Source organism: Molossus molossus, unplaced genomic scaffold, assembly GCF_014108415.1.
Source record: "Molossus molossus isolate mMolMol1 unplaced genomic scaffold, mMolMol1.p scaffold_m16_p_19, whole genome shotgun sequence".
Taxonomy (NCBI): Eukaryota; Metazoa; Chordata; class Mammalia; order Chiroptera; family Molossidae; genus Molossus; species Molossus molossus.
In genome coordinates this window covers 51,861,301-51,873,417 of record NW_023425354.1, presented here as the reverse complement: position 1 = coordinate 51,873,417, position 12,117 = coordinate 51,861,301, and the positions used below count along the sequence as shown (strand labels likewise).

The 12,117-nt window shown below is 45.6% G+C and overlaps 1 protein-coding gene across 2 annotated transcripts in view; it reads right to left on the bottom strand.

Annotated features, from left to right (window-relative positions):
- The window catches only part of DNAH9 (dynein axonemal heavy chain 9), a 354,158-nt gene that overhangs the window by 160,435 nt on the left and 181,606 nt on the right, over positions 1–12,117 (bottom strand). For both annotated transcript variants that reach the window (XM_036268293.1, XM_036268294.1), the window contains exons 39-41: positions 9,902–10,067; positions 8,251–8,353; positions 7,474–7,713 (exon numbers count right to left, since the gene is read on the bottom strand). In XM_036268293.1, the coding sequence (XP_036124186.1) occupies positions 7,474–7,713; positions 8,251–8,353; positions 9,902–10,067 (509 nt within the window). The remainder of the gene's footprint in view (positions 1–7,473; positions 7,714–8,250; positions 8,354–9,901; positions 10,068–12,117) is intronic.

The window sequence follows — 12,117 nt, the reverse complement described above, 5'->3', positions numbered from 1 at the left end:
TGTATTATGGCTGTTTAATATACACTGAATTAAAATAAATAACTAGTGCCCAGCCAGTGTGGCTCAGAGGATTGAGCGTTGTCCCATGGACTGAGAGGTCCTGGTTCGATTTCCAGTCAGGGCACTTGCCCGGGTTGTGGGCTCGATCCCCAGTAGAGGGCGCCATGCAGGAGGCAGCTGATTGATGTTTCTCACATGGATATTTTTATCCATGTAACTTACTCTCTCTCTAAAAAATAAATAAAAACATATTTAAAAACAATAGAATAAATAACTAGCATAAAAGTTGAAGGGCACTAAATTGTTCTAAGATCCTTGCGTTGTATGGCAATTGATAAAGATACTGATTTATAAAGGAAAAAGTGATAAAATGATACACTTGGTACCCATTAGATAAATAGTAAAAAAATATGTAGCATGCCAAAAGAAAAATAAAATAAAGAATAAAAAATACAGCCCAGGCTGGTTTCGCTAAGCAGTTAGAGTATCAGCCCAAGGACCAAAGAGTCACGGGTTTGATTCCAGTCAAGGGCACTACCTCAGTTTAGGTTTGATCTCCAGCCCTGGTTGGAGTCATGTGGGAGGCAACCAATGGATTCTCTCTCTCTCTCTCTCTCTCTCTCTCTCTCTCTCTTCCCCCCTCCCTCCCACTCTATCTGAAGATAAATGGAAAAGTGTTCTCAGGTGAGGATTAAAAATATTAATAATAATAAATATAATTAGTTCAATAGAAAACAAGAAATTGGAGAAAAGGAAACATAGACTAGGTAGAACATATTAAAAACCAATAGTATAAAGTTGATTTAATCCTAAATAATTATCATATACAATAATATCAAATATAAATGAACTAACCATTTTAATTAAAAGCCAGTGATTATCAGATTAGATTTTTAAAAAATCCAACTCTATGCTGCCAACAGGAAATATATCTTAAATATAAAAATACAAAAGAACTGGAATAAGAAACTGGAAAACAATATAGCATAAAGATACAAAAAGAGTATGGACTAACTGTATTAATATACAAAGTTGACTTTAAAGCAAGAGTTATTTTTAGATATAAAGTACATTTTATAAAAAGGGTCAGTCCACTAGGAAGGCTGACAATTAATGATCTAAGTAGCCATATTAAGAAGTTAGAAAAAGCCCGCCTGGTGTAGCTCAGTGGATTGAGCATCGTCCCATGGACTGAGAGATCCCAGTTCGATTCCTGGTGAGGGAACATGCCCAGGTTGCAGGCTCTATCCCCTGTGGGGGGCATGAAGATCTATGTGTCTCTCTCACATAGACGTTTCTATCTTTCTCTCCCTTCCTCTTTCTAAAAAATCAATAAAAACATTTAAAAAAAGAAGAAAAAGAACAAACTAACCCCAAATCCAAAGTAAGTAGGAAGAAAGAGATATGTTCAAATATTAATAATATAAAAATAGATATCAAATGGAGACAGTCAATAAAGTAAAAAACACAATATTGGTAACTTTTCGGTTTCTTGAAAAAGACTAGCAGAACTGATAATTCCCTAGTAAGGCTGATAGAAGATAAAAAGAGAAAACAGAAAAGGCATACATAATCAATATTCAGAATAAGACAGAGTACATAATGTCAGCTGCAACAGATATTGAAAAGATAATAACAGGCTATATAAACAATTTTATGCCAATCAATTAGAAATTGTTGACATCGACATCTTACCAGAACTGATACACCAAGTAACAGAAATCTGAATTGCCTAATATGTATTAAGGAAATTGAATTTATAATTTAAAATATTCCACAAAGAAAACAGATGATTTCATCAGTAAAAGCTTCTGACATTTAAGGAAGGCACAGTACCATGTTTTACCAAGTCTTCCTGAGAGGAGAAAAAGAGGGAACACTTCCCGATGTAACTTATGAGGACTTTATAACCTTAGAAAGATAAAGAAAGAAAGATGATAGGATAATCACTAATATAGATGCAAAAATTATATGGAAAAAAGAGCAAGTGGAATCTAGCAAAATACAAAAAGTTGAACATGTAGCAACTAAGTTGTATTGATTATAGAAGTGCAAGGTGAATCTTACATTAAAAAATAATGTGATTTACCACATTTCCAGTAAAAAGGAGAAAAATAATAATATAATTGTTTCCAGGTACAGAGACATCATCTGTTAAGTTTAAACATAGATTCATGATTAAAACCCTTAGTAAACTATAAAAAGGAAGAGATTTTCTTAATCTGGCAAGGAACATGCACAAAACCTAGAGTAAACATCATACTTAATGGTCAATTATTGAAAGCTTTTTCCTCTATAATTAGGAATGCAACTGAGGCCCCACTCACCACCTCTTTCCACCATTGTACTTGCAGTTGTAGACACAATAATAGGACAAGAAAAAAGAAAACAAAACATTAGAAACTTTAAAGATTGCAAAGAAAGAAATTACTATTATTATTTTTACCAACAGCATGATTGTATGTATAGATATAAACATAATATTAAAGAAAGATACAGAAGAATACTTATATGATTCTTCTTATATGAAATCCAAAAATAGGCCAAAATAACATATGGTGCTAGAAGTTCAGCCAGCGCTCACTTCTGGGAGGAGGAGGAAAGTGTGACTGGAAAGAAGACCAAGGGGAGCTTCAGGGGTGGGGGACTGTCCTCCTTCATGAGCTGTGGTTACATAGGTGTGATAATTTTGTGACAATGAACCAAGCTATGTACTTACGGCTTATGTGCTTTTCTACTTGTATGTGATACTTCAATAAAAGTTTATTTTTTTTAAAAAAGAAATTTCATTAGGTCCCTCTGGCCCCACTCATATATTTCAGCCTCTCCCTCCTCAGCTCTTCCGGGTGTCAGCCACCTATGACCCGCGGAGGGCGGGCAGAGGCACCGGCCAGGCATGCTACCCTGCAGGGCTGTGTTTTGCAGTGAGGTTTCTATTGAAGTTTCTAAGCTCTGTTACAGCCAAACACTCAGGCTGACTGACAATTAAGGGCTGAGCCATTGGGAGCATGGCCAGCGCAAACTTCGCCCATCTCGGTCATATGTAGCACTGAGATGGGAATGGTTAATTACTTCTGCTGCTGGGAGCACTATCAAACCCTGTTCTGACAGGACAGACTGAGGAAATTGCAGAGCTGGTCTGAATTATTGAGCCTTAGATCCAGCTGGATGGAGGGAAACAGCGTATTCTCAGGATGGTGCTGTCTTCAACCATCCACTTACGCTCTTCCATCAGGCCTTCAGAGGAGCAGGCAGGCAGAGAGGGATGCAGGGAAGGCTGTGGTCAGGTTCTGAGCTAGAAGCTCTCCTCTGGAGGAGGGCAGGGGCTATGTGGTTGGAGGGAGGCAGGTGCTTCAGTAAGGGCTGCGCGTTGTTACAGGCAGCAGATGGCGGACAGCTGGCGGGATGCAGAGAGGCCTGGCTGGGGCACCGAGCCCGCGGGTCACCACTCAGGCTGCCCGAGTCAGGCAAAGAAACAGACCAGGCGACCAAGAGACTCAACCCCACTCCAGAATCTGCCCTCCCTGGCTCTTCCTCAGCATTGCACCAGTTGCCCCTAAAACAAGGCTAGGATAGAACCTTCCTCTTCAGAAAGCCTTTGTTGCCCCGATGGCCTGCGCGGTGGAGCTGAATATTCTAGCTTTGGATATCAATGCTGTTGCTTACCAGTTCTGTGATCATGCTCAAGGGACTTGATTTGTCCGTGGCACGGTTTTGTTATTTCTAAATGGGAAATAATCAATATTTTGCTGTGCAGAAGCCTTTTATTTTGATGCAGTCCCATCTGTTTATTTATTTGTTTGTTTCAGTCCCATTTGTTTATTATTATTTTTTGTTTCTCTTGCCCTAGGTGGTGTATCGGTGAAAATTCTGCTAGAGATGTCTGTGATTTTGCTGCCTTTGGTTGCTTCTAGGATTTTTATGGTTTCATGACCTACATTTAAGTCTTTTATCCATTTTGAGTTTATTCTTGTGTATGGTGTAAGTTGATGGTCTAGTTTCATTTTTCTGCCTGTAGCTGTCCGATTTTCCCAACACCATTTATTAAAGAGGCTGTCCTCAGAGTAGGGTGGTGGGGGTGGTGATGGATGAGATGAACCAAAGAACTTATATGCATGTATGCATAACCAATGGACAAAGACAGCAATGCTAGAGGGGTGGGGAGGGCAGGATGTGGAAGAGGGGGTCTGGGGAGGAAAACGGAGAAACATCTGTAACAAAAATAAATTAATAAAAATTGAAAAAAAATAAAAATACAAAAAACAAACAAAAACTTATGCACAGCAAAAGAAATCATCAACAAAATGAAAAGAGATCCCACTGTATGAGAGAACATCTGATAATTTTGAAAATATATTAAGAACTCATACAACCTAACAAAAGGCAGACAAATAATCCAATTAAAATTTGGCAAAGGATCTACATAGACACTTCTCCCAAGAAGACATACAGATGGCCAGAAACATATGAAAAAACGGTCAACATCTTTAATCATCAGAGAGATGCAAATTAAAACAACAATGAGGTATCACCTCATACCTGTCAGAATGGCTGCCATCAACCAATCAACACAAAACAAGTGCTAGCGAGGATGTGGAGAAAAAGGAACCCTAATACACTGCTGGTGGGAATGCAGACTGGTCAGCCACTGTGAAAAGCAGTATGAAGTTTCCACAAAAAATTAAAAATGAAATTGCCATTTGACCCAGTGATCCTACTTCTAGGAATGTATCTTAAGAAACCTTAAACACCAATCAGAAAGAATATATATACCCCTTTGTTCTTAGCAGCACTATTTACACTAGCTAAGATCTGGAAATAGCCCAAGCGCCCATCAGTAGATGAGTAGATAAAAAAGCTGTGGTACAGCCCTGGCCGGTTTGGCTCAGCAGTTGGAGCGTCGGCCTGTGGTCCAGAGAGACCCGGGTTCGGTTCCCGCTAAGGGCACGTACCTCGGTTGCAGTTTGTCCCCGGCCCTGGTTGGTCGTGCGGGTGGCAGCCACTCGATGTGTCCCTTCACGTTGATGTTTCTCTCTCTCTCTCTCTCTCTCTCCCTCCCACTCTATCTGAACAAAAAATGGAAAAATGTCCTCGGGTGAGGATAAAAAAAAAAAAAAAAAAGCTGTGGTACAAATGTACCACACAATTTAAATACAATGGAATACTATGCAGCTGTAACAAAGAAAGATCTCTTACCCTTTCAGACAGCATGGAAGGACCTGGAGAGTATTATGCTAAGTGAAATAAGCCAGTCAAAGAAAGACAAGTTATCACATGGTGTCACTTATTTGTGGAATCTAAGGAACAAAGTAAGCTGACAACAAAATAGACAAGAGACGTGGAAGCATGGAACAGACTGACGAATCTTAGAGGGAAGGGAGAGCGGGGGTGGGGGCAGGAAGAGATTAACCAAATAATTTATATGCCTATATGCATAACCCAAGGACACAGACAATAGTGTAGTGAAGGCCTTGAGCCAGGGGAGCTGGGTAGCGGGGGTCACTGGGAGAAAATAGGAGGAATTTCTGTAATACTTTCAACAATGAACATACATTTTAAAAAATCAATATTTTACCTTACATGGTTGTTGTGAGGATTAAATTATTAGGGTTTAGAACTGTGCTCAATAAATGCAAGCTATTATCACAGACTAAAGTCAGACTTTTTATGGGGGCCTACTCTGGTCTCAAATGATCTTTCCAATCTCACCAACCCTCCATACCATTCTCCGTGCCCACCCGACCAGACTGCTCTCCTTCACTAGCATCGCTTTGGGCTTTCCTACTGCTGTGACCGTTCACGCTGTCATCTGCTAGCTGGTAGCTTCTCTGAGTCTCTGTGTAATTGGGAATGTGTGTCCAAAGTGTTGTCGTGAGTGTACATTTCAAGTTGCACGGGTGACAAGGCTCCTGTCCAGGGAGGAGCTAGGCCTGGGAGCTGCCACTAGAAGAGACTTCCTGCCATGATGAGCACTGGAAAGTTTATCAAATGACTTTAACACCTTTCTTTTTTTCAACTTGGAAAATCCAGATGGTAACACCCCCACCTCATCATGCTGCAGGGTGATTTAAGAGAGGGATTGTGTGATAAAAAAAAGTCTCTTTAAATTAATACTCAGTGACGGGAGATAAGAGTGAGCAGAGATCTTGCTGCTGTCCAGGCCTGAGGGCTACGGACCGAAGACTCGGGCTCGGAGCGGGGTCTGCCTCGCTGCCTTCACTCTCGTGTGCCTGTTCCCCTCATGGGAAGTATGATGAGAAGCGCAGGATGCTGTCTGCGATGGGTCCAGGCCAGGAGTCTGGAGACCTGGATTCTGGTTCCGGTTTCTTCACTGGCTGGCTGTGTGCTCTTGGGCAGATCTGTATAGTCTCAGAGGTCTCTGTTTCCTCATTTTAGCGAGGTAATGCTTGGAGGGACATGACCTACCCGGAGTGCTCTTCTGGGCCAGTTTATACATGTTCTCTGAGACTCAACCTTGCTTTGGGGCTCATCGACTCCACCTTGAGATTAAGCCTCTCTGGGATATTTGAACAAATGTTTAGTAGGTTTTTGTTCTTTATAATCAAGGGTCCTGGGTGGAACACGCAGGCTCTATGTCCTTAGGGTCTGGCCCTTTGCTAGTCTTGGGGTCCCCAGAGTCTGACCTGCACAGGTAGAGTGCTGGGTAATTCATTCCAAATACATGGCTCCCCATGGAGGGTCACGCCTCATTGCCTGACCCTGTTGGCATTTCCCTACAGGGGCAGCCTCTGGGTGGTGTGGAAGGCATTCTGCCCTCAATAATGGCCCTGTGTTATCTTGGGGTGAGGTCTCTCTGCAAAGCAGTTTGTGTGCATTCTTGTCCAGGATGGAAAAGTTGTGGACGTCACCATGTGAGGAGGCTGTACCTGACCAGGGGGGAGAGAGGGTGAGGTTGCCACATTGTCCTGTAAGAATTGGAAACCCAGAGCGGGACAGGTTGGCCCAGTCCAGGTGAACTGAAAGGACCTGGAAAAGAACCTGGAATAATTAGAAATGAGGCATCCCAGGAGCCGGCAGATGGTGTCTCAGGAACATTGCGACATGGCTGCTTCAGGGAGCAGAGCTAGGCTGCACAGCTGGGGACATTCTTTGTCATCCAAGAACAATGGATGGAACTAGGGTCTGCGAAATCGTGTTCTCTTGCTTTCTTCCGGGCTATTTTCCTTCCTAGGCCTGCTGAAATCATTCTCTAACGTTTTCTCCAAGATGCTGAGCCTCCTCCAGCCCGAAGGAACCAACTCGGAAATGCACTCTGCTTACTGGGAACTAATTTAGATGGCAAACAGAACTCTGTTTTTGGAGTCCTTCCTCATGGAGCCCATGTCACTCTAGTTACCTGTTCATGTCCTTGACTCCAAGGAATCAAGCCTTTGCTAAGAATTTGGCATTGAGTATTATTTCACTAAAATCATCACCGAGCCTTCCGGGGTGTCTCGGAGCAGATGGACTCACCTGGAAAATGTTGGCAAAGTCCCTGAGATTGAAGATGTAGTGGAATTTGACTGCCGTGGGCAGGAACGTGGTGGCGATTCTCTGATGGAAGGTCAGGGCCAGGTTGATCAGCTGGGGGGTGCATTTCTGCAGTGATGCTGGGAAGTTCCCAAGCTTCAGGTGCTGAGTCAGGATGGTGCTGTAGATGGAGGACAGGGCGTCCGCCCCCGGGAAGGAGAGGACGAACACACTGAAGTGACGCTGTGTGAGGAGACGGGCATGGAGGGGCTCGAGTTAGGGCCCTGCGGCCACGGAACAAAACCGGCTTTGCTAAGTTTAGATAAAACAGTACAGAATTCTCCTGAGGGCTTTGAACTCTATATTCCGGTCACGGTTTTCACACTAAACCCCCCAATTTCGGTTGGGCCTAAAATGACTGGAGGAATAATGGGCTTTGGACCTTGGGTCAAAGATGTCAGTGTGGGGTAATAGGATGTAAACTGAACTTGGATTTGATGCCGAGTATCCACATGACCTTGGGGGAGTCATTTCATCTCCCTGATGTTTTCTCATTGTGAAAAATGAGTTAAATCGGCTGAACGCTATGACCCCTCTAGCTCTAAACTGCTTCGTGACTCCGGGTCTAGGAGTTTCTCTTCCTAGGACGTCAGCATCCTGTATGATTTTCCACTTTTAAAGGTTGGACGGGGAAGGGCCAATTATTACTTATGATCAAGCGACAGCACTCGGATCAAGTGAGGCAGGATGTAGGATCCCAGAGCCACGCTCCTCCCGTACCTGAAGCCGTGGGTTGATGGTGAAGCTTCCTGAAGTGGGGTTCATGCAGGAGACATACTGCACGTTCGTGACCTCCTTCAGAGACAGCTTGTTCCGGTCATACCTGGAACAGTCAGAACCCCCAGGCGAGAGTCGTGTGAGGGCCCAGGCCGGTGAGTGCCTGGGGGGAGGGTGCGCTGTGCCCACCACTTATGTTTGTGTTTGGTAGAGACGGAGAAGACACGGAGCCTAGGACACCACCCCGAGGGATCCAATATGTATGAAAATAGCATAGGAAGGACAGACCACAAAGATGGAGAAGAAAACAGCATGGCACCCCAGGAGACAAAGTCAGTACAGTGTTTACGAAGAGAATGCGGTCAACCATGTCGCGGCGCAGAGAGGATGCTGGAGACAGGGACTCAGCAGGTCTGTAGGATTTCATAATAAAGACACGCTTCTTGGCTGAGCAAGAGCAGCTCAGTAGAGGGGAGGAAACAGAAACAAAGTAACAGTGGGCTAAGGAGTGAGCAGGAGGTGAGGGAGTGAAGACAGGAGAGGAATTTGATCATGCAGGGAGAAGGAGACAGCGCAGCAAAAGAGAGTGATTTTTTTTAACACAACAGAAGAAATGTATGCAACTTTAAACATTGGCAGGAAGGAGATGGGGGACTAGCTGATGAAGTGAGGATTTCAGGGGGTGAAGAGAGTAGAATCGAGATGCTGGTGGGAGGTTACGCCTCGGGGAAGATGTGCGGGGGTGGGGGGTGGGGGGGGGAAGGAGGCCCGGGAGGCACGTAGATTGTGTAGATGTGTAAGCGGGACAGATGGCGGGTGATCATCGGCTGGGGTGGGGAGCTGGAGCAGGGAGGAGGTGTGACATGGCCGTCTCTGAGGGTGGAAATGTAAACATATGAAGGCAGAATGTGGAGTGTCCAGGAAGCTTCTACTTCTCCTGTAAGACTTGTGACCTTGAATCCAAAGTAAAACTCGTAAGCCTGACTGGTTTCCTCCAGTTCAGCTGCTCAGACACTGGCATGGAGATTGTGGGTGGCTGTGGGTAGCGGGCATCCCACAAAGTCGGGGATGAATGAGAGGAACTCAGGTTCCCGTCCAACTAGGGTTCTCTCTGAATCCCACCTCCATCCCCCTCGTTCTCTCCCAGCGCCGATCGATCACGTGCGGCAGGAAGGTGGACCAGCAGGTCTCGGATCCCTGACTCGGGGCTTTTGTTCTTATTTGTTTGTTTTTCCTGGCAAGTTCAGACCTTTTGCCATTAAACACTATTCTGTTGCAAAAGACAATATGAGAGCCTGTGAGGTGCTCTAACAGACTAGGAGACCCAGAGACCCCATGCCCTCGGCAAAGGTGTGATCATTGTGCCTGCTCAGGGCTATGGGACCATGACAAGAGGGGGCGGGGAGTCCTCGGTTCTGCTTTGGGGGTTTGGAGAAGGCAACGTTCGAGAAGAACCTTGAAGAAACAAGTAGGCATGTCTCCTTAGATGAGCGCAGTCCAGGGAGCAGCTTCCCCGGGAATGGAGTCTGCCATGGGGGCTCTCCTCCGCCAGCAGAGCTACTCTGAGGGTTGCAGCTCCAGGGGAACAGAGACTGGCCTCAGCCCTGCCTTAGTCCTTCCCCACCAGCCCCAGGCCCTTGGCGTGTGCTCTTACCAGTGGCCGTAGTCCAGGTGCTGCCTGATGATGGTGTGGGGCTGCACCGTCCCGTAGGCGTCCACCTCTGGCATGTTCATGTCATCGATGAAATAGATCAGCTTCTTGTTCCCTGGGGGGCCATAATTTCTCCCTGCCTTCTTTTCAAGAGGCTTCTCCAGAACAGCTGACAGGAGAGACAGTCAGGGAGGGGAGGATATTCAAACCTCAGGTGCCAGTACCAGGGCAGTGCAGCTGTCCCAGACCAGCCGCGACGCAGCGTGCACATGAGCAAGGTAGCTCTACCAGCAGGTGTTCTACCGGCCCTGGGGGTGACCTTGGAATGACCTGACAGTCGTGGTGAGCGTCTCCGCTAGGCACTGAAGTTCTTACTATGTGCAGTGTCTTAGGTTTGTGCAGACATCAGTGATCTCATTTTGCCCTCAGCAAATCACTGGAAGATTAGTAGCATCATCCCATTTTAGAGATGGGGGGACTGAGGCTCAGAAGGACAGCGCAGCTTCCCTAAGGTGGAGCCAGTGCACAAATGCAGAGCAGTCAGATGACAAAGCCTGTCATACTTATGGTCGCCGTTTGCTTTGTTTACAGGCCAGAAACCAAAGACACCTTGACTGTTCCAAGGCCTCATCCTCGAACCTGGAGGAAATCTGAAATGAACCTGGTCCTGGGTAGACCAGCCCTCCGTATCTAGAATAGCAGGGGAACATGAAGCCCATGGTTTCCATCCCAGGACTCTAAGAGATGCATTATTAGATATTTTGTCAACCGTTTCCTCAAAGCATTCACCTCTTGGGCTTTTTCTCTTAGCGGGAAGAGAAAGGACAGACTCGGAGAAGTTCCCAGGGGCTCCCAGCACCGGGAAGCCGCCCACCAGCACCATCAGCTGTCAGGTCCCCCACCAGAGCATCTGAGCATCTTTCTGGAGACTCAGGGCAGACTCTGCTCAGGAGCTGTTTCTTCAATTACCCAGCCAGAGGGAAGGAACCAAACAGCATCATTTCCCAGCCTGACAGGACTGGTTTAGAACAAACTTAAGTAACAGGTTGGAGGTACATGTGTTTTTCTCAATCAAGCAATGAAATGCTTATGTATGGCAAGAACCAACCCTTCCTATTACAGCCGGAAGCTCTAAGAACCATCTCATTTCTTCTCCTGAATAACAGGATTGTAAACCAGGAGAAAGTGTCAATGGATAGACACAGATAGAAAGACAAGTTCTTTCAAGAAGCTTGGATACCCTAATTCTCTGGTCCTGAGTTAGATTAAGTGTTTAAAATAGGAATTAAATTTAAATTTGATTAGCATCCAATTAACATACACTATCAACCAATTAATCACCCAACACCTTCTTCCCCCCTAAAGATATAACAACTATATATGAGATCTGCCGAAATGAAATATAATTAATGGGCTGCCAAGGACATGTTTTTGAGAACGGTCCTTCTAGTAGGAAATTCTCTCCTTAGGAAGACTTGTTTCTCCTTCTTCCAAAGCAGTGATATTCAAATCGAGCCCCGAAATCGAGCAGACCCTGTAATTTGGGTTGATTAAGCTCTATGTGCTTCTAAAGGACTCTTGAGGAGAAAAGCAAGCCAGTGAGCAAGAAGTGGCCTTAGAATGCACTGGATTGCCTCCAAAGGACAGTTAGCACCCCAGAGAAAGAGGGAACTCCCCGGGAAAGGCAAGGCACCCTAGCTCCCTTCACGGCCAATGCTCCAAGTCACACGAGGCGAGACCGGTGGCAGGTTCTTCTGTTTCCAGCCAGAACTCGAGGAGCAGAGAGGGCTAAGTGTCAGCAAACATGTTGATGCTGAAGATGCTAAACACGTGAGATGAACACAGAGCTGCGACCTGGGTTCTGCCTTGCAGACACGTCCTGCGAGCCGAGCCCGAAGCCAGGCTGAGTTCACCTGTACCGTCTTACTGAACTTGCTGGGGGGAGCGCTTGGCGTCCAGCAGGGGGGCGCGGGGGCAGGGCCCGCTGCCCTCTTCTTATCCACCGGTTCCTCTAGCGCTGCGGTACCGCCGTGGGACATTGGAAGAGCAACTTCCCTTTCAAAGTGGGTTTCTATGATCTCATCTCACTGTCTCCACCGGTACCATCCTTGTCCATTGGCTCTCATCTAGTAACTATGAAATCCTCCCAAGGGCTCTTCTTAGTGTCACCCTAGACCCCATCACCATGTTCTCAAAACAGCAGACAGGGCATCCTTCTA